The sequence below is a fragment of the Globicephala melas genome, chromosome 19 (genome assembly GCF_963455315.2).
Source record: "Globicephala melas chromosome 19, mGloMel1.2, whole genome shotgun sequence".
Taxonomy (NCBI): Eukaryota; Metazoa; Chordata; class Mammalia; order Artiodactyla; family Delphinidae; genus Globicephala; species Globicephala melas.
The window spans coordinates 33655996-33680209 of NC_083332.1; the positions used below are offsets into that span (position 1 = coordinate 33655996).

At 38.5% G+C, this 24214-nt stretch overlaps 1 protein-coding gene across 4 annotated transcripts in view; it reads left to right on the forward strand.

The window, feature by feature from the left end:
- The first annotated feature begins 514 nt into the window (after positions 1–514).
- The window catches only part of LPCAT2 (lysophosphatidylcholine acyltransferase 2), a 64566-nt gene continuing 40866 nt past the window's right edge, over positions 515–24214 (forward strand). Inside the window, exons 1-8 of one of the 4 annotated variants that reach the window (XM_030832938.3) lie at positions 515–766; positions 8333–8472; positions 9755–9972; positions 11285–11397; positions 13311–13371; positions 14467–14525; positions 15800–15834; positions 19075–19129. In XM_030832938.3, coding sequence (XP_030688798.1) covers positions 596–766; positions 8333–8472; positions 9755–9972; positions 11285–11397; positions 13311–13371; positions 14467–14525; positions 15800–15834; positions 19075–19129 — 852 coding nt within the window. In that variant the 5' untranslated portion in view covers positions 515–595. Of the gene's footprint in view, positions 767–8332; positions 8473–9754; positions 9973–10548; positions 10738–11284; positions 11398–13310; positions 14526–15799; positions 15835–19074; positions 19130–24214 lie in introns of those variants that run through there. The other 3 variants (XM_030832939.3, XM_070044237.1, XM_070044238.1) reach the window with 3 other exon arrangements.

A 24214-nucleotide genomic window follows, 5' to 3' on the forward strand; every position in this document is an offset into this window, starting at 1 on the left:
TCAAGAATCCACCTGCCAATGTAGGGAACATGGGTTCGAGCCCCGGTCCAGGAAGATCCCACATGCCGCGGAGCAACTACTGAGCCTGCGCGCCTAGAGCCCGTGCTCTGCAATGGGAGAAGCCATCGCGATGAGCAGACCCCGCTCGCCGCAACTAAAGATAGCCCGTGGGCAACAAGGAAGACTCAACGCACCCAAAAATAAATAAATAAATAAATTTCTTTAAAAAAAAAAAGCAAAAGGAAATCCAGGTCCGCCTGACCCTAAAGCAGAGAACTCAGCCTAAACTGTCTCTCATTGTGGGGTGCCTGGCTCTGAAGGAAAAACCTTCACCCCCAAGGAGGCTGAGCTATTAACCCCAAGAGGAAGAGCCGGACAACCTAAAAGGGTGGGGGTGTGCTCAGGGGGTGGGGCCAGGGCCTGGGCGTGTTCAGAGCCGGAGGGGGCGGGGCGAGACCGGAGGGCGGGTAGGTAACTTTGGCGCCTGCGCAAAGACCCCGGACTCCTAAGCTGATCCCCCTCAAGCCTTGGCGGCAGCGGCAGCTCGCGCGCACCGCTTGGGTCTCTTCGCTCCTGTGAGGCGCCGGGCTCGGCCATGAACCGGTGCGCTGAGGCGGCGGCGGTGGCGGCCTCGGGACCCGGCGCGGGCGTCGGCAACGCGGGGCAGCGGCCGCCCAGAGTGCCCCGCCAGACGTCCTTCTTCCCTCCGCCCGTGCGCAACCCCTTCGTGCAGCAGACACGGCTGGGCGCGGCGAGGCGCATCCAGGTGCGGGGCGAGGGTCTCACAGGGGACGCAGGTTCAGGTGAGGGGCGGCTGACAGGGGACGCAGATCCAGGTGAGGGGTGGCTGACAGGGGACGCAGATTCAGGTGAGGGGCGGCTGACAGGGGACGCAGATCCAGGTGAGGGGCGTCTGACAGGGGACGCAGATCCAGGGGAGGGGCGGCTGACAGGGGACGCAGATCCAGGCGAGGGACGTCTGACAGGGGACGCAGATTCAGGGGAGGGACGTGGGTCTGAGAGAGGAGGCAGTCTGAGGGGAGCTTGGGCCTGTCAGGGGAGGTTGTTGTCAGAGGGGAGTGGCTGAGGAGGGCATGAGTCTGGGAAGCGAGGCTCTGAGGAAGACAGGGATGTAGATCTGAGGGGAGAGGGCTTTTGAAGGGGCCATGAGTCTGCAGGGGACAGAGATGCGGGACTGAAAACTGAGGGCCCTTGGAGGATGGTCTGGGGGCGTGTGTGAGAAAAGAAGACGCAAAGCACAGGTGGGCCTTGGAGGAAGGTCCTAAACAGGAGGAGGCCGAGCAGGCGGGCCGTTGGCAGAGGAAACATTCCATGCTGAGAAGAGGCAACGACTGTGGGAGAACTTCGACTGGAGTGTGTGAAAGTCTAGTGGGAGGTCATCGTAGCCCAGGAGAGCGGGTTTGGGGAAGTTTTCGCTTTGCCGCAGGGAAGGAGAGGAGTCAGTTTGGGATGGGAAGAGTAAGGGAGAAGGCAGGGAACCCAGGTCTGGAATTAGAACAAGAAGAAAGGCTGGGATGCTCCGGCTGAGCAGGGGCATCAAGGACGGGAAATCACAGTCTAAGAAAAGGGATTCTGTGGGGCAGCTCAAGGTAGTCAAGAGTTTTTGGTCCTGAGTCAGTTTTCGCCCAAACACTTCTACATTCAAGGATGAGAAGCAGCTCAGACTTTCTTTCATTCTTAAAAACAGCTACATACAAAAAGGAAGTTTCCTGTCCTTTCCTTTTTCTTGTAAAACGCTGCTCTTTCTTGTAATACTCGCTCTTTGGACTTCCTGTTTGGTGAAGTTAGTGATCAGAGAACAAGATAGACTATGCAAGCTATGTTTGTCCTTTGTGTTCTGCGTGGAAAAAATGGTTTTAATATTCTCCTATCCATCTCACTCATTTATTTACTTTGGATTTGAAATAGTGTCGTTTTTGCACGGCATACTTGCGTGCCCTGAGACTGTTGTTCTCTACGATGGAAGCAGGTTAAGTGTATATATATAAATGAATATAGTCAGGAAAAAACGCATACGCGCTTTTTGGCTAAGCAGCATGGGGTGGTGGTTAGAATAATGGTAGATGGGTGTCTGGTTGAAGAAAGGTGTGAGAGAGGAAGAGGAAGATAGTGAATGTAGTAATACCTCTTTGTAAAGAAACTAAATGTTTAAAAATTTGATCTTCATGTCTTTAAATGGATAGATATTCCCTTTATATCTTAAAACTTCTGAAACAATAAATACATTGACTATCATTCAAGGTTCCTTTTGGTCTGATTGAGTCAAATCGGTCATACTTAAATGAAAGTCATGTCCATCTATTTGGCTTCATGTTTTGGAGAGAGGCTCAAAGTGGCATATTTATAGTATTTATATTGTACCTGGAGTAAATTATTAAGTTTTTGAGTTTTTGGGGTTTTTTTAATAGCATGCCTGCAACCATTTTGAGAGCACTTTCAAATAACCCTGCAAGAGTTGTAGGATGATGGAAAGATCACTAGTGTTAGTCAGAAAACCTGCTCAGGCCCTGCCATTTATTAGTTGTATAGCTTTGGCCAAGTCACTTAACCTCTCTGAACTTCACTTTCCTCATCTATTAAATTGGAATAATAATACATGGAAGAGGGATTAAAATTTAAGTGAGATAATGTGTGAAAGAATCTGGTATTGTTTGCTGATCTTAATATTGATAGTTATGCTCTTTGTTATCTACAATTGTATACTGCACTTAAAATTTACCACTTGGATTGGATAGAAATGAATATAGTCTCGATATTTTTTAAAAAATTAAAAATGCGGGCTTCCCTGGTGGCGCAGTGGTTGAGAGTCCGCCTGCCAATGCAGGGGACACGGGTTCGTGCCCTGGTCCGGGAAGATCCCACATGCCGCGGAGCGGCTGGGCCCGTGAGCCATGGCCGCTGAGCCTGCGCATCCGGAGCCTGTGCTCCGCAACGGGAGAGGCCACAACAGTGAGAGACCCGCATACCGCAAAAAAAAAAAAAAAAAAAAAATTAAAAATGCATGTAGACGAGAGATTCCAAGGTAGTTTCAATGGCTTGAACAGTCTGGGTAAAAGGAAAATTTAAATAGACATGATTGAAAAACAATGTTGTCTGTATTATCCAGTTTAAAAGATTGATATACTTGAATTTAAGTATGATTTGATATGATTAAATCAGACTAAATTTAATCCTAAATGATGATCAACGTCTTGCTTAAGGACTGTTGTGACTTTTGTGTCTCATTATAGGGCTTAGCTTTATTGCTCCCCTTCTCTTTTTTGACCGTTTAAGGGTCTGCTACACAATGGCATATAAAAAATTAGCCTAACTTCTATTTCCTCAACAGAATATGGAATTAAAATGAGTGGTTGTAATTGTGGGGTCATTTACCATACCAAAAATATTTGTTGGATGCCTACTATGTGCCAGGCACACTGTTAATCCCCGGAGACATAGCAATGAACAAGAGAAATAAGGACCCTGCCTATTTAAAGCTTGTATTTCACTGAAAAAGTTAAACAAGCAAGTATAGAAATATATAATTCCATGTTTTAGTAAGTGCTATGAAGTAAATCCAGAGAGGAAAATAATCCCAATAGAGTGTTGAAAGAAGGCCTTCCTACAGAGATGACATATTTCCAAATGGCAATATAATGGGTAATCCTTTTAATTCGACAGAGTTACTCAGAATTGATTTTGTCATCTTAATAATGTTTAAAGATTAAAATTTTAAATCAACTTTGTGTATATACTAGCAGCAAACAATTGCAAAATGAAATTAAATAATCTCATAATAGCAATAAAATGACCTGAAATACGTAGGAATATATTAACCAGAATCATGTAAGACCACTACAATGAAAACAACAAAACACCATTGTGAGAAATTAATGAAGATTTACGTAAAATGAAGAGATATACCATGTTTATAAGTTTGAAGAATCGACATTATTAAGATGATAATTCCTCCCAAATTGATCTATAGATTCATTGAAATCTCAACAAAAATCCCAACAGGCTTTTTGTTTGTGTGGAAACTGACTAATTCTGAAATTTATGTGGAAATGCAAAGGATCTATATTAGCCCAAAAAAATCTTGAAAAAGAAAAAGTTGGAGGACATACACTACCTTATGTCAAGAATTACTAGAAAGCTACAGCAATTAAGAGGGTAGGGTAGTATCAACAGAAGGACAGATGAATAGATCAATTGAACAGAATAGAGAGCCCACATGTATGTTCAATTAATTTTTGACAAAGTGGCCAAGAGAATTTATCGGGGAATGTCAAGTCTTTTCAAAAATTGGTTCTGGGGAATTCCCTGGCGGTCCAGTGGTTAGGACTCGGCGCTTTCATTACTGGGGCCAGGGTTCAATCCCTGGTTGGGGAACTAAGATCCCGCAAGCGGCAGCACAGCCAAAAAGAAAAAGGAGGGGGGATGGAATTGGTTCTGGAACAAGTAGATAAATCTATGGATAAAAATGAAACTTGACGGGCTTCCCTGGTGGCGCAGTCGTTGGGGGTCCGCCTACCGATGCAGGGGACGCAGGTTCGTGCCCCGGTCTGGGAGGATCCCATGTGCCGTGGAGCTGCTGGGCCTGTGAGCCATGGCCGCTGAGCCTGCGCATCCGGAGCCTGTGCTCTGCAACGGGAGAGGCCACAACAGTGAGAGGCCTGCATACGGAAAAAAAAAAAAAAAAAAAGAAACTTGATCCCTTCTGCACACTACACAGAAAGTAATTTAAGGTGGATCATAGTCTTGAACATAAAAGCAAAACTCATATATCTTCTAGAAGAAGAAGAAAATATAAAATATCTTCATGATCTTGAGATAGGTAAAGATTTCTTAGAAAGGATTCAGAAGAGAACTAAACAGAAAATAAAAATTGATAAATTAGTCTTCATCAGAATTAAAATTCTTCTCATCAGAGGATACCATTAAAAAAATGAAAAGGCGGACTTCCCTGGTGCTCAGTGGTTAAGAATCTGCCTGCCAATGCAGGAGACACGGGTTTGAGCCCTGGTCCGGAAAGATCCCACATGCCGTGGAGCAACTAAGCCTGTGTGCCACAACTACTGAGCCTGCGCTCTAGAGCCCATGAGCCACAACTACTGAGCCAGTGTGCCACAACTACTGAAGCCTGCTCATCTAGAGCCCATGCTCCGCAACAAAGAGAAGCCACCACAATGAGAAGCCCGTGTACCACAATGAAGAGAAGCCCCGGCTCACCGCAACTAGAGAAAGCCCACACACAGCAACAAAGACCCAACACAGACAAAAATAAATAAATTAAATTAAAAAAAAAATAAAGAAAATGAAAAGGCACGCCATGAAATGGGAGAAAATATTTTCAATACATGTATTGAAAAAGGGCTTGTAAACAGAACATATAAAGAACTCCTACAAATTGATAAGAAAAGGACTAACTACCCAATAAAAATGAGCCAAAGACTCGAACAGACAGGTTAAAGGGATGACCAATAAGCACATGAAAAAATGTGCTCACTGTCATTGTTCATCAAGGAAATATGAATTAAAACCACAGTGAGATATCATTTTACACCCACTAGAATGGCTACAAAGACTGACAACACTGAATGTTGATGAGGGTGTGAAGCAACAGGAAATTTCATACTTTGTTGGTGGAGATATAAAATGATACAACTACTTTGGAAAACAGTTTGGCATATCCTGGCCCAACAATTTCACTCCCCTTGAAATGGAAATGTATGTCCGCATAGAGACTCAAACATTAATGTTTACTCATAAGAGCTAAAAACTTATAATAGGCTAAATGTCCCTGAACAGATTAATGGATAGATTAAATGTGATATATTCATACAATGGAATATTACTCTGCAATTAAAAAGAATATACTACTGATACATATGACAATATGGTTGAATCTCAAAAATATGAAGTGAAAGAAGCCAGACATAAAAGAGTACATACTGTGTGGTTTCATTTATATGAAAATATAGAACAGGCAAAAACTATAGTGAAAGAAAGACTGACTGTCAGTGGTTGCTATACACTGAGGATATATTGACTGCAAAGAGGCACAAGGGAGGCTTCCCTGGTGGCGCAGTGGTTGAGAGTCTGCCTGCCGATGCAGGGGACACGGGTTCATGCCCTGGTCTGGGAAGATCCCACATGCTGCGGAGCGGCTAGGCCCGTGAGCCATGGCCACTAAGCCTGCACGTCCAGAGCCTGTGCTCCGCAACGTGAGAGGCCACAACAGTGAGAGGCCCGTGTACCGCAAAAGAAAAAAACAAAAAAAAACCCAAAGAGACACAAGGGAACTTTTCTGGATGATGGAAATGATCTATATCTTGATTATAGTGGTGTCTGCATAGGGTTATGCATTTGAAAACCTCATACTTAAAATAGGTGCATTTTATTTTATGTAAATTATGCCTTAGTAAAATTGATTTTTATAAAAGACTACAAACACCAAATGTCAGCAAGGATGTACAGTAACTGAAATTCTCATACACTACCAGTGACACTTTAAAATGATACAGCCACTTTGGAAAATTGTTTGGCCAGTTTCTTATAAAGTTAAACTACATCTATGACCCAGCAATTCCACTCCTAGGTATTTACCTAAGAGAAACGAAAGCAACTATTCCCAAAAAGGCTTGTAGAAGAATGTTTGTAGTGGCTGTATTCATAATAGCCCACAACTGGAAACAGCCCAAATGTTCATCAACAGGAGAATAGACAGATTGTCATATGGTCATATAGTAGAATAATACTCTGCAGTCAGAATGAATGACTTACTGACATCGAAATCAACATAGTTGAATTTCAAAAGCATTATGTTAAGTGGAAGAAGTGAGACACACAAGAATGCATAATGTATGATTCCATTTATATGACACTCAAGAACGTGCAAAACTAATAATATATGATGATAAACATCCAGCATTCGTTGCCTAAGAGGATAAGTATTGACTGAAAGAGGTATGAGGCAACTTTCTGAGTGGCAGATGTGTTCTGTATCTTGATTGAGGTGATGTTTACAAGAGTACACATTTATCAAAACTCATTGATTATACATTTAAGATCTGTATATTTCCTTGTATTTTTTTTTTTTTTTTTTTTTTGGTGGTACGCGGGCCTCTCACTGTTGCGGCCTCTCACTGTTGCGGCCTCTCCCGTTGCGGAGCACAGGCTCCGGATGCACAGGCTCAGTGGCCATGGCTCACGGGCCCAGCCGCTCCACGGCATGTGGGATCTTCCCAGACCGGGGCACGAACCCGCGTCCTCTGCATCGGCAGGCTGACTCTCAACCACTGCACCACCAGGGAAGCCTTGTATGTAATTTTTAATTCAGTCATACACATGTACACATATAATTTGATAGAGATCTGATAACTACGATATTTTTGGCATTTCTCATAAATTATTTGATGATGCTCAGATTCACATTACGGGCCAATAGAGACAAGAAGGGCAGCACTGTTTGAGTAGTGTAATTGGCTAAAAAAAAAGAAGACAATTTGTGATATATAAGGATAGTTTATTTCACTTGAAAGACATTATGGGATAGGATTAAGAGCAAGAGTTTTATAACCACATTGGTTTCAAATCCTGGTTCTGCCACTTACTGTGTGATCTTAAGCAGTTTAACTTAATTCCCTCTGTGCCACTCCTTTCTTGTATGTAAAACAGCTTAAGGTTGTAAGACTCAGATAAGTTACTACATGCCAAGTGCTTAGAGTGCCTGGTACATAGTAAGCACTCAGTATTATTTGCTGTTCTTATTTATGTAGTTTTTATTCTTATTCTTATTTAGTTTTTATTATTTCTTGTATTTCCTCCCCCATCTCCTTATTGTTAGTTATAAAGGACTGGCAGGTATATAAAATAATACATTTACTTCTTCACACTCTAATGCCTTTACTAATATTCATCCTACTTATAGCTCTCAAAAAACTATTTCCCCCTCTTACCTTGCCAGCTTCTGCTTGCTTCTTAAAGCAAGACGTTTCAGCTTCAACTCCTCCAGGAAGCTTTCCCTGACTACTAAGTCCAACAAACCTTTTCTTTGTTCCCTCAGCAGCCCGATTCACGTTCATTGATATACAGATCAGGCAGTACTTGGTTTTCTTCCCTGTTTCTTTTGCTGCTTTGTAGGCTTTGTGAGGTCAGATACAATGTCTTATTTTCTTTGTGCTTAGATCCTTGTCTGGTATAGGGTAATGCCCAATTCATCTTTGAATGAATGCATGAATAGCATAAGATTTTCCTCTTATGTATTTCTGTTTGATAACTACAGCATTAAAATAATGTCATCTGTTTTTTTAATCAACTTTGATTTCAGATTTTCTTTCTTGGAATTATCCTGCTTCCAATTCGTGCCCTGTTGCTTGCATTAATTTTATTACTGGCGTGGCTATTTGCTGCAATTTCAACAACATGCTGTCCTGAAAAGCTGACCCACCCAATAACTGGTTGGAAGAGGTAAGAAATAACTATGTCTAAATATTAGGAAAATCAAGATAAAGAAGAGTTTGTCAAAGTTTAGTCAGTGAACAACAATTATGACTCTGAATATAGGATATTTTGGAATATAGTTTTTACAGGCTATGTCACTAAAAATAAAAAATAAGAGGTATGGAAATTCTGTGAAGGGATGAGCTCTTTATCTTTAAATAAATAGAGATCTCAACTCTAAACTACAGGGCAAGGAGAGATCGGTCATTTCCCTGTGCCCTCTGGAAAAGTTCTTTGGTTTTCTGTATCTCACTTCTCCTTACTGTGAAATTAAAGTTAGAGAAACTTCCCAGGAGTTAGTTGCTTAATAGCGCCTCGCTATATTATTATGTGAATTTTGAGAGAATTCTATAGGAAGCCCATTTTTTAAAGCTCCTACTGGATGTCTTATGGGAGACATTTTTCATGCAAAGCTATAACGCTTATTCACATACTGAGATGTCTGTCATGTGTTTGTACTTCCAGGGCTATTTTTTTGTTTCTCTACTCAACTGAGTTTATCAAGGACAGAGACCTGGATCTTACTTGTCTTGTGTGTCCAACACAATTCCTGGCACAATTTGATGAATTAACTAATCTTTAATGACAGGTTCTTTTTAAAGAGTAAATAATTCAATTTCTGGAATTGAAATTTCTTTGTTCCAGAGAAGTGAGATGGTAAATTTACTTCTTAAGATTCTTGATGATGTCTAAGGGCTATAATGATATAGGTAATAAGGCTTACTTTTAAAATTTTATTCCTAAAATAATTCTGAGGACAATTTCCACATGCCGGTTCTAAAAGTGTTTTGGGAGGTAGCAGCATCCTTGTTACACAAATATAGATTTCCAAGGTGACTCCTTTGAAGGACAGTACTGATTTGGATTTCTCAGTGGTGGATACATGTTGAAGATTCATTCTTATTACTTTATAGTCACAGAATAAAGGAGCCACTTATTAGCCACATGGCCTTGGGAAAATTACTTCTCTGGGACTCAGTTTTCATGTCTGTAAAATGGGGATAATAATAAATGCTATCTATTTCATAAGATTGGGCTAAGGATTAAAGAAATTAATATGCATAAATTACTTAGAACAGTGCCTGGCAGAAAGAGCTCCACTGAAGTGTTAGCTATTCTTCTTAGCTCACGTTTTAAAATGAAGTGCTCCAGCTTGTCTTGGTTTTTGCATTGTGCTTTAGAGTAAAACCCTGCTGTTAGCTGCAGTTGGCAAAGCTAATTATGTCCTTTTTTGTATTTATTTCCAAAGGACAATTACTCAGCCAGTCTTGAAGTTTCTAGGCCATGCCATGTTCTTTTCAATGGGATTTATAGTTACCGTGAAAGGAAAGATCGCAAGTCCTGTGGAAGCACCAATTTTTGTTGTTGCCCCTCATTCAACATTCTTTGATGGAATTGCCTGTGTTGTGGCTGGGTTACCTTCTATAGTATCTCGACATGAGAATGTGCAGGTGCCTCTGATTGGCAGTAAGTACTTTATAAGATAACAGAGATAAAATATTTTCATGTTCATGCTTTCAATTTAGAAAATCATGTATAGTTCATTGGTAGGCTTTTTAAAAACTTTAAAATAATAAAACACTTCAAACATATTTCCTTGCTTTTAATGAGGTACTATATCACAAGAATGAATTTATGAAAAAAGATTAAAGACTTCCGTATCTGTACCCTTATCATTCTTTTTAAGTCTAAACTCTGTCACTGCACCATCACCTCTTTCTGCTCCTAAATATAGCCAAAAAGAACAGTTTTTAAATACCAAACATGGTAGATTTTTTGGAGAGAGAATTTAATCTAAGAATCTGTGAAAGCACTGGTTACATGCTATTTCAGTGAATTTCTCTTTAGCGTATTAGACTGATAAATAAATGCACTAAGTCTTTTCTCCTAACTCTGTTTTCTTCATTATTGTCCAGATCTCCATGAGGGACAAATGTGTAACTCTTTGAAAATTATGATGTGGAAAAATTAATGCTTCCTGCCATAAAAAATAATGAAGCAAGTGAAATGTTTTTCCCACCAGATGCTTTGCTCTCTCCCCAGGGGATTAGTCTCCAAGTAACTGCTACCAGTTGTCCCAAGGTTATTGCCAAGCATCAAGTGGTGAGAAAGTGCGTGTGAAAACTGCCTGATGTTGCCTTGGTACTCTGGAGAAATAATAGTAGTTCTTACAGCTTTGTCATTCATCTAAGAAAGACAGACTCTCTCTCTCTCTCTCTCTTTTTTCTTAAGGTAACCACCTTGCTTTGTGTAATATGACATTTTCCCCAAAAGTTGTTTAGCAATAGTCTTTTGGTAAATTGAGGTTTATTTTGCATGTGCTAGGAAGCTACCTACTTAAAAGACTATTGCGCTGAAAATTTTAGTAAGATAAATAATAATTGCCTCCTACCCACGTGTACTATGACTTCACATAATCGGTTTGCAGGATATTCCTGAAATAAAACAAGATAATCTTATAGTATATTCCAAATGTGTAATGTCAATTGAGGAAGAAGTCTTTTAGGGAGAAAACTGCATTTGCTTCTTTTCATATTCCTGCTGCTAACTTCTGTTAAATCAGTGAAATATTTTTAGGTCTAAATATCCACCTATCCTTTTGAAACTGGAAGCTAAGTTCTAATAAACTTTAAATTAGAGGGCTTTTTTAAGTTGTTCTCTTTGATTTGCTGTCATTTTAATTTTCCATACAATTTGTTTTATGATTTATCTGGTATCATTGCTGTCGTAGCTTTAGCCCCAAAAATGACTTAGTTGTGACTTTTCATTTGTTTTAAAGGAATATTGCGGGCTCTGCAACCAGTGTTGGTGTCCCGTGTAGATCCAGATTCTCGAAAAAACACAATAAATGAAATAATAAGGCGGGCCACATCAGGAGGGGAATGGCCCCAGGTAAAACATAGTAGATGTTTATTTAAATATATTGAAAATTTATTTATTGTACACTTGTATACATACTCATTTGGATCCACAGATCCAATACTGGGGGACACCTTCTGCTAGATGTCTAGAAGCAGAATAAATGAGTGAATATTAAAAAGTCCTCTTCCTCATGAGATACTCTGTGGAATTAAATGTATCATTCTTTTTTATTCTCCAAACTCTTTGAACTGGTTTTTACTTTGTCTAATAAAAAGTAATTCTCTACCTCTGAATTTATTTACCCTTTTAAAGATGAGATACTGAAGCTCAGTTATACTCAACAATATGGTGGGTTTATTTTGGAAATGATTAAAATCTTAAGTTTATCTGAAGTGTATTTAGACAGCCTTTTTAGTTCAGGGGCATATCAGAATCACCTGTAGAACTTTTTCACATTTTACCATCCCACCACCTCCTTCCCCTGGAATGCTTTTTGAAGGTGTGGAAGGGGCAACATTTATTGCATAAATGGAGCCTCATGGATGATTCTGATAAGTACCCCTCTATCTTTGCCCAGGTGAAAACAAGTGATCTCTAGCAGAACTCATGGTCCTGAGGTGGTCTGGCCACTCATGGTGATTTGTAGTTGTTAAAGTACCAAGAGGCATATGACCAACCAGGAGGTTTTAGAAACCAAGGCATGTAAGGAATGATTTAAAAAGTCACTGGGAAGAAATGGCATTTGGAATAAGGGTGTGATTTTGCTCTTGGCTCCAAGGAATGTATCTAGGACTTGTGGGTGAAAGTTAACAAGTAGGTAGATTTCAGTTCATTTTGCTCATCTCAAGTTTTCTGTCCAGAATTAGAATGGTCTGATTTGGAATCTCTTTCTGGAATGTTCAGGCACTGGCTAAGCAACAACTTGGGTGGGATATTGTAAAAAGAATTCAAGCATTAGAGATGCTATATGACTTTTAATGCCCCATCCAGTTCTTGAGATTTTATGATTTACTCTATATTAATTTATTGTTCATAGTATATAGAATATCCACTCCATGAATCATATTTGATATTGTATCCGATTGGGGTAAGAAACCTGGTTTTTTTTTAATTGGAGGATGGAACTACACCTATTCACAATTTTTATTTTACAAATAACTTGTTATTGTGACAATTTAGCTTAATAATGTTTTCCTTCTCTAATTATTATAAAATACCCATTACTAACTGCTGTTAGTGCAGGGATTTTCTTTTTTGTTTTATGTGCCTAGCAATTTACTCATTGCTAAATTCTAAAAGCTTCAGAAAAATGAAGTTGCTATGCTGTTCAGTTAATGAGGAACTGTACTGCCTGTCTTTTGTGTGGAAAACATAAAGAAGTATATTAAAAGCTAAAAACATCTCCTCAAAAAAGGACATTAAATTGTATTCCATATGTCAACAAATTGAAGTAAGCATAAAGCATATTGTAGGCATTTCCTCCTTTTTTCTCAGTACGTCCCAAAGCTATATGTTGTAAGAGGGAATATCATTTAATGGGAAAACTGAAACAAAGAAGTAGGAAATGATTTGGTTAAGGGTGTACAGCAGTAGAAGAAGGCATTTAATATTGCCTAAAATGTACACTTTGACCATGATTCAGGGTCTACATCTTCTTCGAAGTCTATTCAGATCATTAGCATCATCATTAAGAAATATTTACTATGTGTATTTTCTCTTCAAAGCTTTAATTCATTTTCTAGTTATCTTAATGGTCAGACTACACTTCTTTTAGAGCAAAACCGAATAATCAGATTCTAGCTTTCACTAGAATCAGGTGTTAGCCTTTTATTTTATTTTTGCTTTATAAAAATTGGCAACTATTTGCAAAGTCTTAAGAAAGCAAGTAAAGAGCTAATCTATTAATTAGACTGAAATATTAAATCTATTCCTTTTCTCCCAAGATACTAGTTTTCCCAGAAGGTACTTGTACTAATCGTTCCTGTTTGATTACTTTTAAACCAGGTGAGATCAATTAAATTATGTATTGTGACAAAGTAGTATGGAAGATTTCTCAATGATCTGATAATAAATATACAAAATAACTTGTCAGTTTGCTTGGAGCATTTCTTATTTTCTGATAAAATGTTTTGAATGATGTGGATCCACAGAACTCACTCCTTTGCTTTCTCTTTTGGTATCATAACCCCTTCTTCCTTGGAATGTCCCGTGTGTGTGTGTGTGTGTGTGTGTGTGTGTGTGTGTGTGTGTGTGTGTGTGAGCAGAAGCCACTAGCAGATTTTTCTTTTCCTCCAAAGATAACCCTCACAGACACTTGGGGTCCTGTGTCATCAAGTTAGAAAACCTACTTCAATTATCATTAAAATACCTTCAGTTCCTTCTAAGGTTCACTCCTTTTTAAAATATTATGAAGGCTTCCCTGGTGGCGCAGTGGTTGAGAGTCCACCTGTCGACGCAGGGGACACGGGTTCGTGCCCCGGTCTGGGAAGATCCCACATGCCGCGGAGCCTGCGGGTCCAGAGTCTGTGCTCCGCAACAGTGGAGGCCACAACAGTGAGAGGCCCGCGTACCGCAAAAAATATATATATATATTATGAAGTTGTGGATTTTATAGTAATTTGTAATTTCATATGTCATTTCACAGTAATTATTAATACTTTAAAATGTTTTCGTATTGGCTGCTAGAATGCTCAGAGCCAAAGTTAGAACTCAATTCTAGCAAGTGTGATAGTTTAGGGTTCAAGCATTTGGTTTCAACTAGATTTTCTTCTCTTTATTTTCTCTTTGTCTTGGTTTCATCATTACTGTTTTTTTTAATCCTGTTGAATAATAGGTATTTGGCAAATGAAAACAAATGGAGATATAAGTAATATTTTAAGTGACTTAGGCATAACATTTAATATTTTGCTTATATAATTCTGAATTCAAAAATCTGTCATTTTGGCTAACACTGGGGATTTACCAACATTTAGCCAATAGTTTATATGTACTCTTAAAACATTTAACATATTTACATCATTTATTATTAATTTTTTAATTCACTGTAAAGTTTGTGTTCATATAAAGAGCATGTTATAAAATTTCACTATATGGTTATAGGGGCCTTCATTCCAGGAGTTCCAGTACAGCCAGTTCTCCTCAGATACCCAAACAAGCTGGTAAGCATCATAGTTTACTATGGGAAGAATCTCAACATTCCAAACAGCACAAATTCTCTAGGACCCCTTTTGTTTGAAAAAATAAAATAGATGAATAGATAAATGGTGGGAGCAGATGGGTAGACTCATTCTCCTTGCTATAATTTAGTTTTTAAAAATTTGCAAGATAGGAACATATTGGTTGATACCAATTTGACATATTGCTTTTGCTATTACTAAGCTATAGGAAGATATTTCCTTAGCTTCTACCCTGTAGTCACTGTGATGGTATGGTTAAGTCTCAGATTCAGGGTCTCTTAGACTGGACTTCAGAAAACTCTCATAAATTTGTAGTTTTCACTAAGCTTAGAAGGAGAAATCTCCTGATTCACTGGTCATTACTGGTGGAGAAGGATTGAAGTAGTAGGATAAATTTGGAAGAGGCTTGGTGTTTAATTACGGGCTCAGTACTTCGTAGCTGTGTGACACTTGGCAAGTAGCTTAAATAAGGAAATATCTGAAAAGAACCTAACATCCTATAGAAAGTCCATGTGGGCTCAGGAAATACTCTTCTGCTCCAGCGAGGAGCTTTGTCTTTTTCTGGGTATTGACTGCGTCACCATTTTCCTAAAAAAAGTGGTTTTTTGGCAGGGGGAGGGATGTTCTGTTTTGGAGAGGAGCTTTCTTTACTAGAGAATTTACATTAAAAGGCAGGATGTAATTATTAATCATCTGTGTCATTTAAGATTGAGTTCTTAATCCATTCAACTTTCTATCAGCGGCTTATTTCTCAACCTTGGACACTTGTAGTTAAAAAATTAAAATTCATCAAATTTTTACTCAGCGTACTTCTACCTGTGGGTTTGCATTTGTCATTTACTCAAATTCTTTCACTGTGCACTACCTCACTACTGTAGTCTTTTTTCCCCAAATAAACTTTTTTTTTTTAAGAACTGATGTATTCTGGTTTTTGTAAGCCAATTAATTACCCAGATATGTTCATATTAGGAGAAAAATAGTTAAGCATGCACAAGTTTTTTAAAAAATTCAAAGCAACTTAATTCCATAAAAAGATAGGTGGTTACATATGGAAGACAGATCTTTGCCATGTAGATATGTGATCCAAGAATTTATAGATCAGTTCACTCTTGTTTAACAATAATAGTATGCTTGTCTTACTTTTCAGCATATTGCTTTTCATTCAGAAAGAAAGTATATTCAGTATCAAAATAAAATTTTTGTTTTATTTGGTATTTTTTTTCTGAACTAACAGTTTAATACTATTGTTATTCTAGGATACTGTGACATGGACATGGCAAGGATATAAATTGTAAGTTGCTTATATTATTATTAGTTTATATAAATTTTTTTCGAGTGAAGAAAAAGAATTTGTTCTTTTTAAAAAAAAAAAAAAGCCTTGTTTTTGTAGAAGTAAAGATTTCTAATCAGATCCTTGAATCTTGTAACTGAGAAGTTTCTGTAGAGAGCATAACTATCTTGCCCATTAAACCCCAGTGTCTGCCATGTGCAGAATTCTAGTTGTTTGTCATGTTCTAATGGGTCTCAAGTGTTTATCTACCTATTCTTAAGAAACATTCCAGTGATCTCATTTGAATCCTACTCAGCTTAAATTTTGTAATTTCATTCCCATTGCAAATTTAGCATTATCTGGTGTCTCCATCTTTATTTTACTGTATTCGTTTAAACAGTCCAGAGCATTTTAGTCATATGGCCTGAAATAGTTGTGATGTGTCTGATTTGAGTTGAGGAAATAGCTAACCAAACTTTCACTTCCACTCTTGGATTTTAAGAGCCTAAGGATCAGCAGTTTCTATAAATGTTGAAGAGAAGAATACAGTTTCACTGTTAAGCTAGCTGAAGTGAACTAGACCTTTTAAAAAGAGCAGAACATGTAGAATCTTACTTACTCTCAAGAAGTTCTTTTGTTTGGCTCCCCTGCCTGTTTACGTGCCTCCTTTGGTCCTTTACCTGCATGGAGAGTGTCGACACCCATCTATGTTCACCTCAAGGAGCCTGGCTGGCTTTGGGTGGCAGAAGAGAAAAAAAATAATAAACCTTCCCCAAACTTAAAAAAATTTTAAAAAGACAGCCTGTTTATGTTTTGGATTTGAGGACTTTCCCAGGACTTATGAAATAATGCCTTTTGGTACTGTTATACACAGAGCTCAAATTATTGATGGATAGGTGACGATCACTTGGAAATATTTAAAAGAAATCATCATTTGCCTTCAAGTACATTGTAGACAATCCAAACAACTTCTGAAAATTAGATTTTTTTAACTAAAACATACTTATTTTCTCCATTTTTTTGTGTATGTAAGTTGCTTTGAAATGATACATTTAAATCAGAATAGATGGGCCAATTACATGTGTTAATAAACATTGATACGCCTGAGACATTTATGTTCCTGTTATACTTCAGTCCCTGGTAGTTGAAGTTAAGTAAACAACACCAAAAATAAGGAACATAAATTGTAAAAGGTATCTAGACATTATGCTATCTTTAACCCTACAGGAAATCAGTCTATTCCCTTGGCTAGAATACATATTTCCTGTCATTACTAATTACGAATTCCTGGTTTTCAACTTCTATACAAGGGGAAAGTAGGAGAAACAAGTAGTATGAGAGCATTTTAGAAAAAGAAGTGCCTGAAAATTGAGGGGATAACATATTTATATTTCCAGAGGTGTGTCATCCTTGGGGCCTTTACAAGTTAAGTCCTCATAGAGATAGTGACTTTGGGTTCATTGTGACTTTTTTTGGTTTTGCAGCTGGGCTGGTGGATGTGAAGGTCAAATAGGAAGCTTTTCTGGAAGGGAGATCAGGGGTAAATAGAGTGGTTGAGTTAATCTAGGCTCTAACCTGAGAAATGTGTGACAGAGGGGGAAAAATAGAATTCAGCAAAGAAAGAGAGGAAAAAAAGTATTTTCAGAGTTAAAGTTTTCTTAGGATTTATAAACAAACACAAAATCTTCTAAAGATACAACGTTGTTTTATCCAAGTGCCACATCACACTTACGTGTGGTAACCTCTTGTTTCCACCTTTATCTTCTGGTCTTCATGTTATATTTACTGTGTCTCTTACTTCTAAATCAGTTTTCTCAATTGTCCTGGCTCCAAGTACTACTCTGACTCAGGATCTAGGGAAGGGATTTTACACCAAAGCAGATGTCCTAAGGGGAGAGGAGACTCAGGGACTAACCATCAAGAAGGGAAAGCCTTGGAAAAGCTGTTTCATGTCAGTCTAAGAAGTGTTGTTTGGTTTGTCTGTAGTGTGGACAAGTCAAGTTTAAAGAGATCTTGTGTGTGGTTTCATTTGTGTATTTTTTTTTTTTCTTTAACAGCATTCAGAATTTTCAGAACAAAATATGTATTCAAGTCATTGAATTCCAAAGCTCAATTTAAATCATTAAAGAACAATTTACTTAATGATAGATAATATGGATTGGCTTTGTGGCTTGGAGTTGATAGTAAAAGATTCTTTCCCTTTCAAACAGAAGACATGAGAACTGACACATTAACAATTTATAATGAATTATGGAATTAATAAGCCTGTTTCCTAAATTCCTTCTTTTAAGTAAATTCCTTGTTTAAATTCCTAAATTCCTTGTCTTAAGTAAGTCCCTTCAAGCAATTTTTACAGGTAAATCATATTTTAATTTCTTAATAGCAGAAAAAGCTTGGTTGGTTGTTTTCTTAAACATGTAGTCTAATTTACCCTGCCTGACTTCTGGGTCATCCGTCTACATGAGGCGAAATAAAAATCTCGTAGAAATCTTAGCCAGAGAGTCTAAATATACACTGGAAAGCTGCAAATAGGAACCATTTCAAAAATTATCTTTGAGAGGATTGATTATAACCACTTTAAAGAAAGCCTTTGTCGGGCTTCCCTGTTGGTGCAGTGGTTGGGAGTCCGCCTGCCAATGCAGGGGACATGGGTTCGTGCCCTGGTCCAGGAGGATCCCACGTGCAGGAGAGGCCACGGCAGTGACAGGCCCGCGTACCGCAAAAAAAAAAAAAGAAAGCCTTCGTCTAGCTTTACAATGAAATCTGAAACTTTTCAGAAAATTTCCCCATAGCTAAAACATTTATTAATAACTGGGACAATGATGATAAAGTTTCTGCTTTTAAGGAAAGGCCCACTGGTTTTTTGTTTTTTTTAATATTAGAAAAGAATTTAGTAATGTTCTACTCAGCAGTTTTTCTATAAACATATTAATGTACCTTAAGATGTGACCATGGTTAGTTTCTCTAGGCCTATGAGTCTTAGCTGTCAAGAAGACTTCAAATTTGGGGTTTAGTCTGCTGAGCTGTGGCTCTGACCCACAAATACATATTTGGTATTGCATTCAGCAATTTAACTTTTGAATATCAAGAATAGTTCTCTAAACCCAAAAAGTGTTGTAGCTACAGTGTGGCATTTATAAATGCAGAATACATACAAAGAGTGACATGGGGTTGCTTGTATGTAAAGAAAAGATTGTTCAGTAATATTAGATGGTACTTGTATTACCACATAAAGATGGCCTTCTCTTTTTTTCTCTTCAGCATTCAACTTTGTGTGCTCACTTGCTGCCAGCCCTTCACAAAGGTGGAAGTTGAGGTAAGTGGTTCAAAATGTAGCCTTGGAGCCTAAGATTTGGCCTTTCCTTTCATTGTGAATTTTTAGTCTAGAGAGACCAGATGTAGAAAGATTGGAAGTTAAATCTGCCACCTTGAAAATAAGCCCTGGTCTTTTGCAAATTGTGTGCCTAAACCATCTGTCAACCCTAGCCCTTAGAACTGTGTTAGGAAACACAATTTCCTAACTTCTGGGAACTTCCAGCATGTCACCACTCTGGCTGGCCAGATTTGCATCACCCGTTCCTATCTTTTAATCCTTTTAGTGCTGACCTCTGCCAAGTTGTATGATATGCCTTCACATCCTGACCAAAGGACTACAGTAGCTGGTAGAACCCCACAACTTCTTGAAGAAGTATGTTCTGTGAAAGCTGAGAGATTGTGGGAGAGGTACAGAGTGAGAAACCCTCACTTTTGGAATCAATCTGCACATTGGAAAGCCTGAGGAAATCATGTTGTATGAGCCGTGAAGGCAGCTCATATCATCGTTCACAGGACAGTTTTTCAGTTTAAGTCACAGTAGCAGGCTGTGACACTGGAGGAGTGATTAGAATGTTCTGAAAATTCTGACCAGATTTTTAAGACTCTGAAGGTTGATTCCAAGAACTATGCTTAGTTTCCAGGAATGACATGGAATAATGGACCCCTGAATTCAGAATCTCGTTGGCTTCAGTGATACCCTCAGGTAGCCTCTGAAGAGAGAGGGTCAGAATAGTGGTTCTCCAGACTCTTGCCTGGATTTTCCAATTGCATCCATGGCTTTTGTAATGAAAACCTTAAGTTTACATATGTAATTCAGAGTTCTGAGCAGGGGGCCAGTTCTCCAGGTGACAGGACTGTGGAATGGAAGTCACAAGAATCCTGTTTTATTTTGTTGGATAGCTTGGTTGTTCAGCCATTTAGTTGTTGTCAGCACTACCAAATGATGTAGGAGGGCAAATTATGTCAAAGCGAATTTAACTTCAGTGAAATTTTTCTTGAGACTTGCAGGTTGTCTGCCTGCCTTGAAAATACCTGTTTACTAATTATATGCCACACCTCCCCACTTTTAAAACCAGCTCAGTATCTCTCAGTGTGACCAGAAAACACTAAATCTTGGAATATAGTTAGATGTTTCTAGAGAAAAAAACTAATCTGTATCCTAATAAGTTTAGGAAGTACCAGGTTAAATAAAATGAATCAGATTTCTTTTCTCAAGACTTCTCAGTGCCTTTGAAATGTTTGACCACTGAACCCCTTTTTCTCTGGATACCTCCTAGAGCCAGTTTCCGTAGAATACATTTTGGGAAACCCCGGTAGAAAGAAATATCTTATTATTTCTAAGTACTTCGACTGAGCACTGCTCTTCCTTCTTGAAAAGCTGCTCAGATAGCTAGCCCTGTTTTCTTTCTCTAAAAAAAAATAAATAAATAAGAAAACCCATATTCTCTGCACATTTGGAAGATATTGTTTATATATATATGCTGTTCCTTCCTCTGAATTTACCCCTCTTTAGCTAAGGTGAAATCTAGCAATAGATGTGGAAATGCACATAGAACTGTACATTTTTTTGTCTAGCACGCGTGTCAGTGGTCAAATTGTGTTACAACAGAGGTTGCAAATTCCTCATGCTTTTGCCCTGACCACTATTACCACATTTCCTTTCCATGTCATGGCTGTCCTTCTTTCTTTTCAATTACAATATTTGCATTCTCCAACCTGTCCTCAGACCTGTTTGGGTAATATTTTCTGCAAATAAAAGAATATATCCTTTGTTCGATAACTTCACACACAAAATGGCTTTCAACCAGTTGAAAAAAGCTGAATAGGTAGGGATTTGATACATAAGAATTGTGGTGCAGAGTAAGAAGATGGAAATTTTAGGCTTCAAATTGGGTATTCTTATTTTAACTGTAATTTAATTTGAGATTTATGAGTCTACCTTTCACCCAGGGGACTCCTAACTACTTTATGATTTTTGAATATTTTAATTCCCCACTGTTGGGATGTAACTGGAAAATGTATCCCAGCAGACTGCCAGGCACTAAGTATACCCACACCTTGGCTCAAGACTCTCAGGGGCTGGGCACTAGCTCTGAGGCTCCAGCTTTTCCACCACGTCAAAGGAGGCCCAGCTTGAACTGCCCCAATGCAGCTTAGTCAGAAGTCTCAGTACATTTAGTTGCTACAATTTCAGTTGTCTTGGTTATTCAAAAGCACCTCCTCTGCTTTCCTTTTTCTTAAAATTGATGGAAATCCTAGGTATTATTTTTAACATGTGTTTTTAGACCTTCTTGAATATTAATTAGGTAAACCTAATTCAAGATGTATTATTCAAGAATATAGCTTTACCTTTATGGTTTTTAAAATGAGCTATGAGTGGATTGTTACTAAAATGTCCATTTAGACACACTTGTTCTTGTGAGTCAAGGACTTCTCAGTATGTTGAAGGCTGTATCCTTTAGTTTCACAAGTCTCCCCTCATTAATGATGATTATCAATCTCTTTAATTACCAAAATGATCAGATATCTAAAAATCTAGGGAATATAGTATTTAGGACTATTTCCTTACCCACTCCTTCTCTGCTTCCCCAACAAAAAGACTTATTTTTGAAAAGGTTATTATTTTCTTGACTCTTGGATCTTAAAAATACAACAAGTTCCAAACCTCATGCCCTATGTAATTGGTCTTGTGGCATCTTTGAACAATGATGCCATGTGTGTCTACAGAACGGTTCTACTGAAAGTTATTCTTTGAATCATAATGTGGCATAGTGGGTGTACTTAAAGCATCTTTTAGTGATCACTTTTATCAGCCAGCTACTCCACAAGTATTCCTTAATAAGCATATGGCTTAGGGGCATAGGGAATAAGCTAGCTAGTAGGGAACATCCCAAAATATGACATAAATAAAGAGCCTTCTAGTTTATCTCATGAGAGAGAATATAAGCAAAGTCAGACTATATAGCACTCTGTGGATAACAGCTAGTTTCTGAATGGAAACATGACATTCACATTGACTCTACAATCAGTTTCCTTTTTCATGGGCTGTGTCTTAGTTTGCATTCAAAATATGTTGACTTTAAAGCCATCCATTATATTAGAGATACATAAAAATGATTTGTCTGTAGACATACATATTTTGCTTTAGGAAACTTCCTTGGCAAAGCTTATAGTGAGCTTCTAGTGGCTGCTGGCATTACTTAATGGTAGGTAATTCATTGCCTTGTGATAGAAAGAGGTTTTTTTTTTTTCATTAAAAAATTTCTGATGTAGGAAAGGATTATAATAATGAGTGTTATGATCAACACCTATAGAAATATATCACTTTTTAAATCTCTTAAAGCTAATTACTTAGAGAAGTTTCAAATACATTTATATAGTTTATTTAAATATCCGAATGCACTAAAATGATGTGTAGTTTTTAATCTAAAACGGGCCTTTTAGAAAACCATCACACAAATACATACATACATACACACACAACACACCCCATAGGTACTTGTTCTAACAGAGGTAATTTCTTCTGGAACTTGGTAGAATTCTGGAATTTGTAAGTGGAGAAATAGAGTGCTACAAGAAGAGCGTTAGCTGGGGTTTTTGTTCCAGTTCTGCTAGTACTTACCTGTATTTGCTTGAGCAAATTACTTAAACCACTCTAAGCCTGTGTTCTCACTGGTCAAAGGGGGATACTAATACCTATTTTATAGGGTTGTGAGGATTTAATCAGGTTGCTTGTGTGGTAGTATGTGGTGAGTTAGGCATTAACCTTTATTCACCTTATCAACTAGATTTTCCTGTTCTTTGGGGAAGGAAGGAGCTAATGTTCATAAAACCTTTCTTCTTTTGCATTTCTCCTTTTGAAGACTGTAAAGGAGAATCACGAGCAGAACTAGAACTGCACTTTTCTGCTTCTTCTTCTTCTTATTTTTTTTTTGGCTGAACCGCGCGGCTTGCGGGATCTTAGTTCCCTGACCAGGGATTGAACCCCAGGCCCAGCAGTGACAGCACCAAGTCCTAACCACTGGACTGCCAGGGAATTCCCAGAACTACACATTTCTTAAGATTCACCTGTTAAAATCCTTTTCTGTTCCTTAGAAGAAGAAAAAGTTGATTGTAGCGTCATCACTCGTCAATCTTTCTCCCTCTCATCATCACTTATTTAATAGAAAAGAATGTGCTTGATGTGGTCAGTAAACAATGAATACACCAGTCTCACTGGTAGTGAGTATTCATGTAAAGGACTGGCTCTGGGTAATGGAGAGTCTTAAACAATAGGCAGGGGAATTTGGGCTTTATCTTGTGTGCAGTCTAAGGCCCAAGAAGAGGTAGGAGGCTCTGGGACCAAAAGTGCAAACTAGAGGTGCTGGTGTGGGAGACAGGCCAGTTAGTCTCCTCCTCATCTGGGTCAGGACGGTACAGAGTAAGCAGGGTGAGGGAAGAGGGGATACTGCACTGAGGAGGGGGCTGGAGCTGTGGAGCCCATCTCAGGTGCAACGGGAAAGGGAATTGACGGAGTTTACACAGGATGCTGTCAGGGAGGAAAGACTTCCCTCTACCCACCCAGGTCTGATTCCTGGGTCTGTGAAATAAACTGATAATAGGCAGATTAACAGCGGAAAAGATATACAGATTTATTAAGTTTTAATATGATATGCACAAGGGCATCACAGGGAATAAAAAGTGAATACCCAAAAAAGTGAGATTTGAGAGCTTATATACCATATTAAAAGAAGCAGGGGATACAGCCACTATGGAGAACAGTATGGAGGTTCCTTAAAGAACTAAAAATAGAACTACCATACAACCCAGCAATCCCACTACTGGGCATATACCCTGAGAAAACCATAATTCAAAAGGACACATGTACCCCAATGTTGATTGCAGCACTATTTACAATAGCCAGGATGTGGAAACAACCTAAATGTCCAATGATAGATGAATGGATAAAGAAGATGTGGTACATATATACAATGGAATATTACTCAGCCATAAAAAGGAACGAAATTGGGTCATTTGTAGATATGTGGATGGACCTAGAGTCTGTCATACAGAGTGAAGTAAGCCAGAAAGAGAAAAACAAGTATCA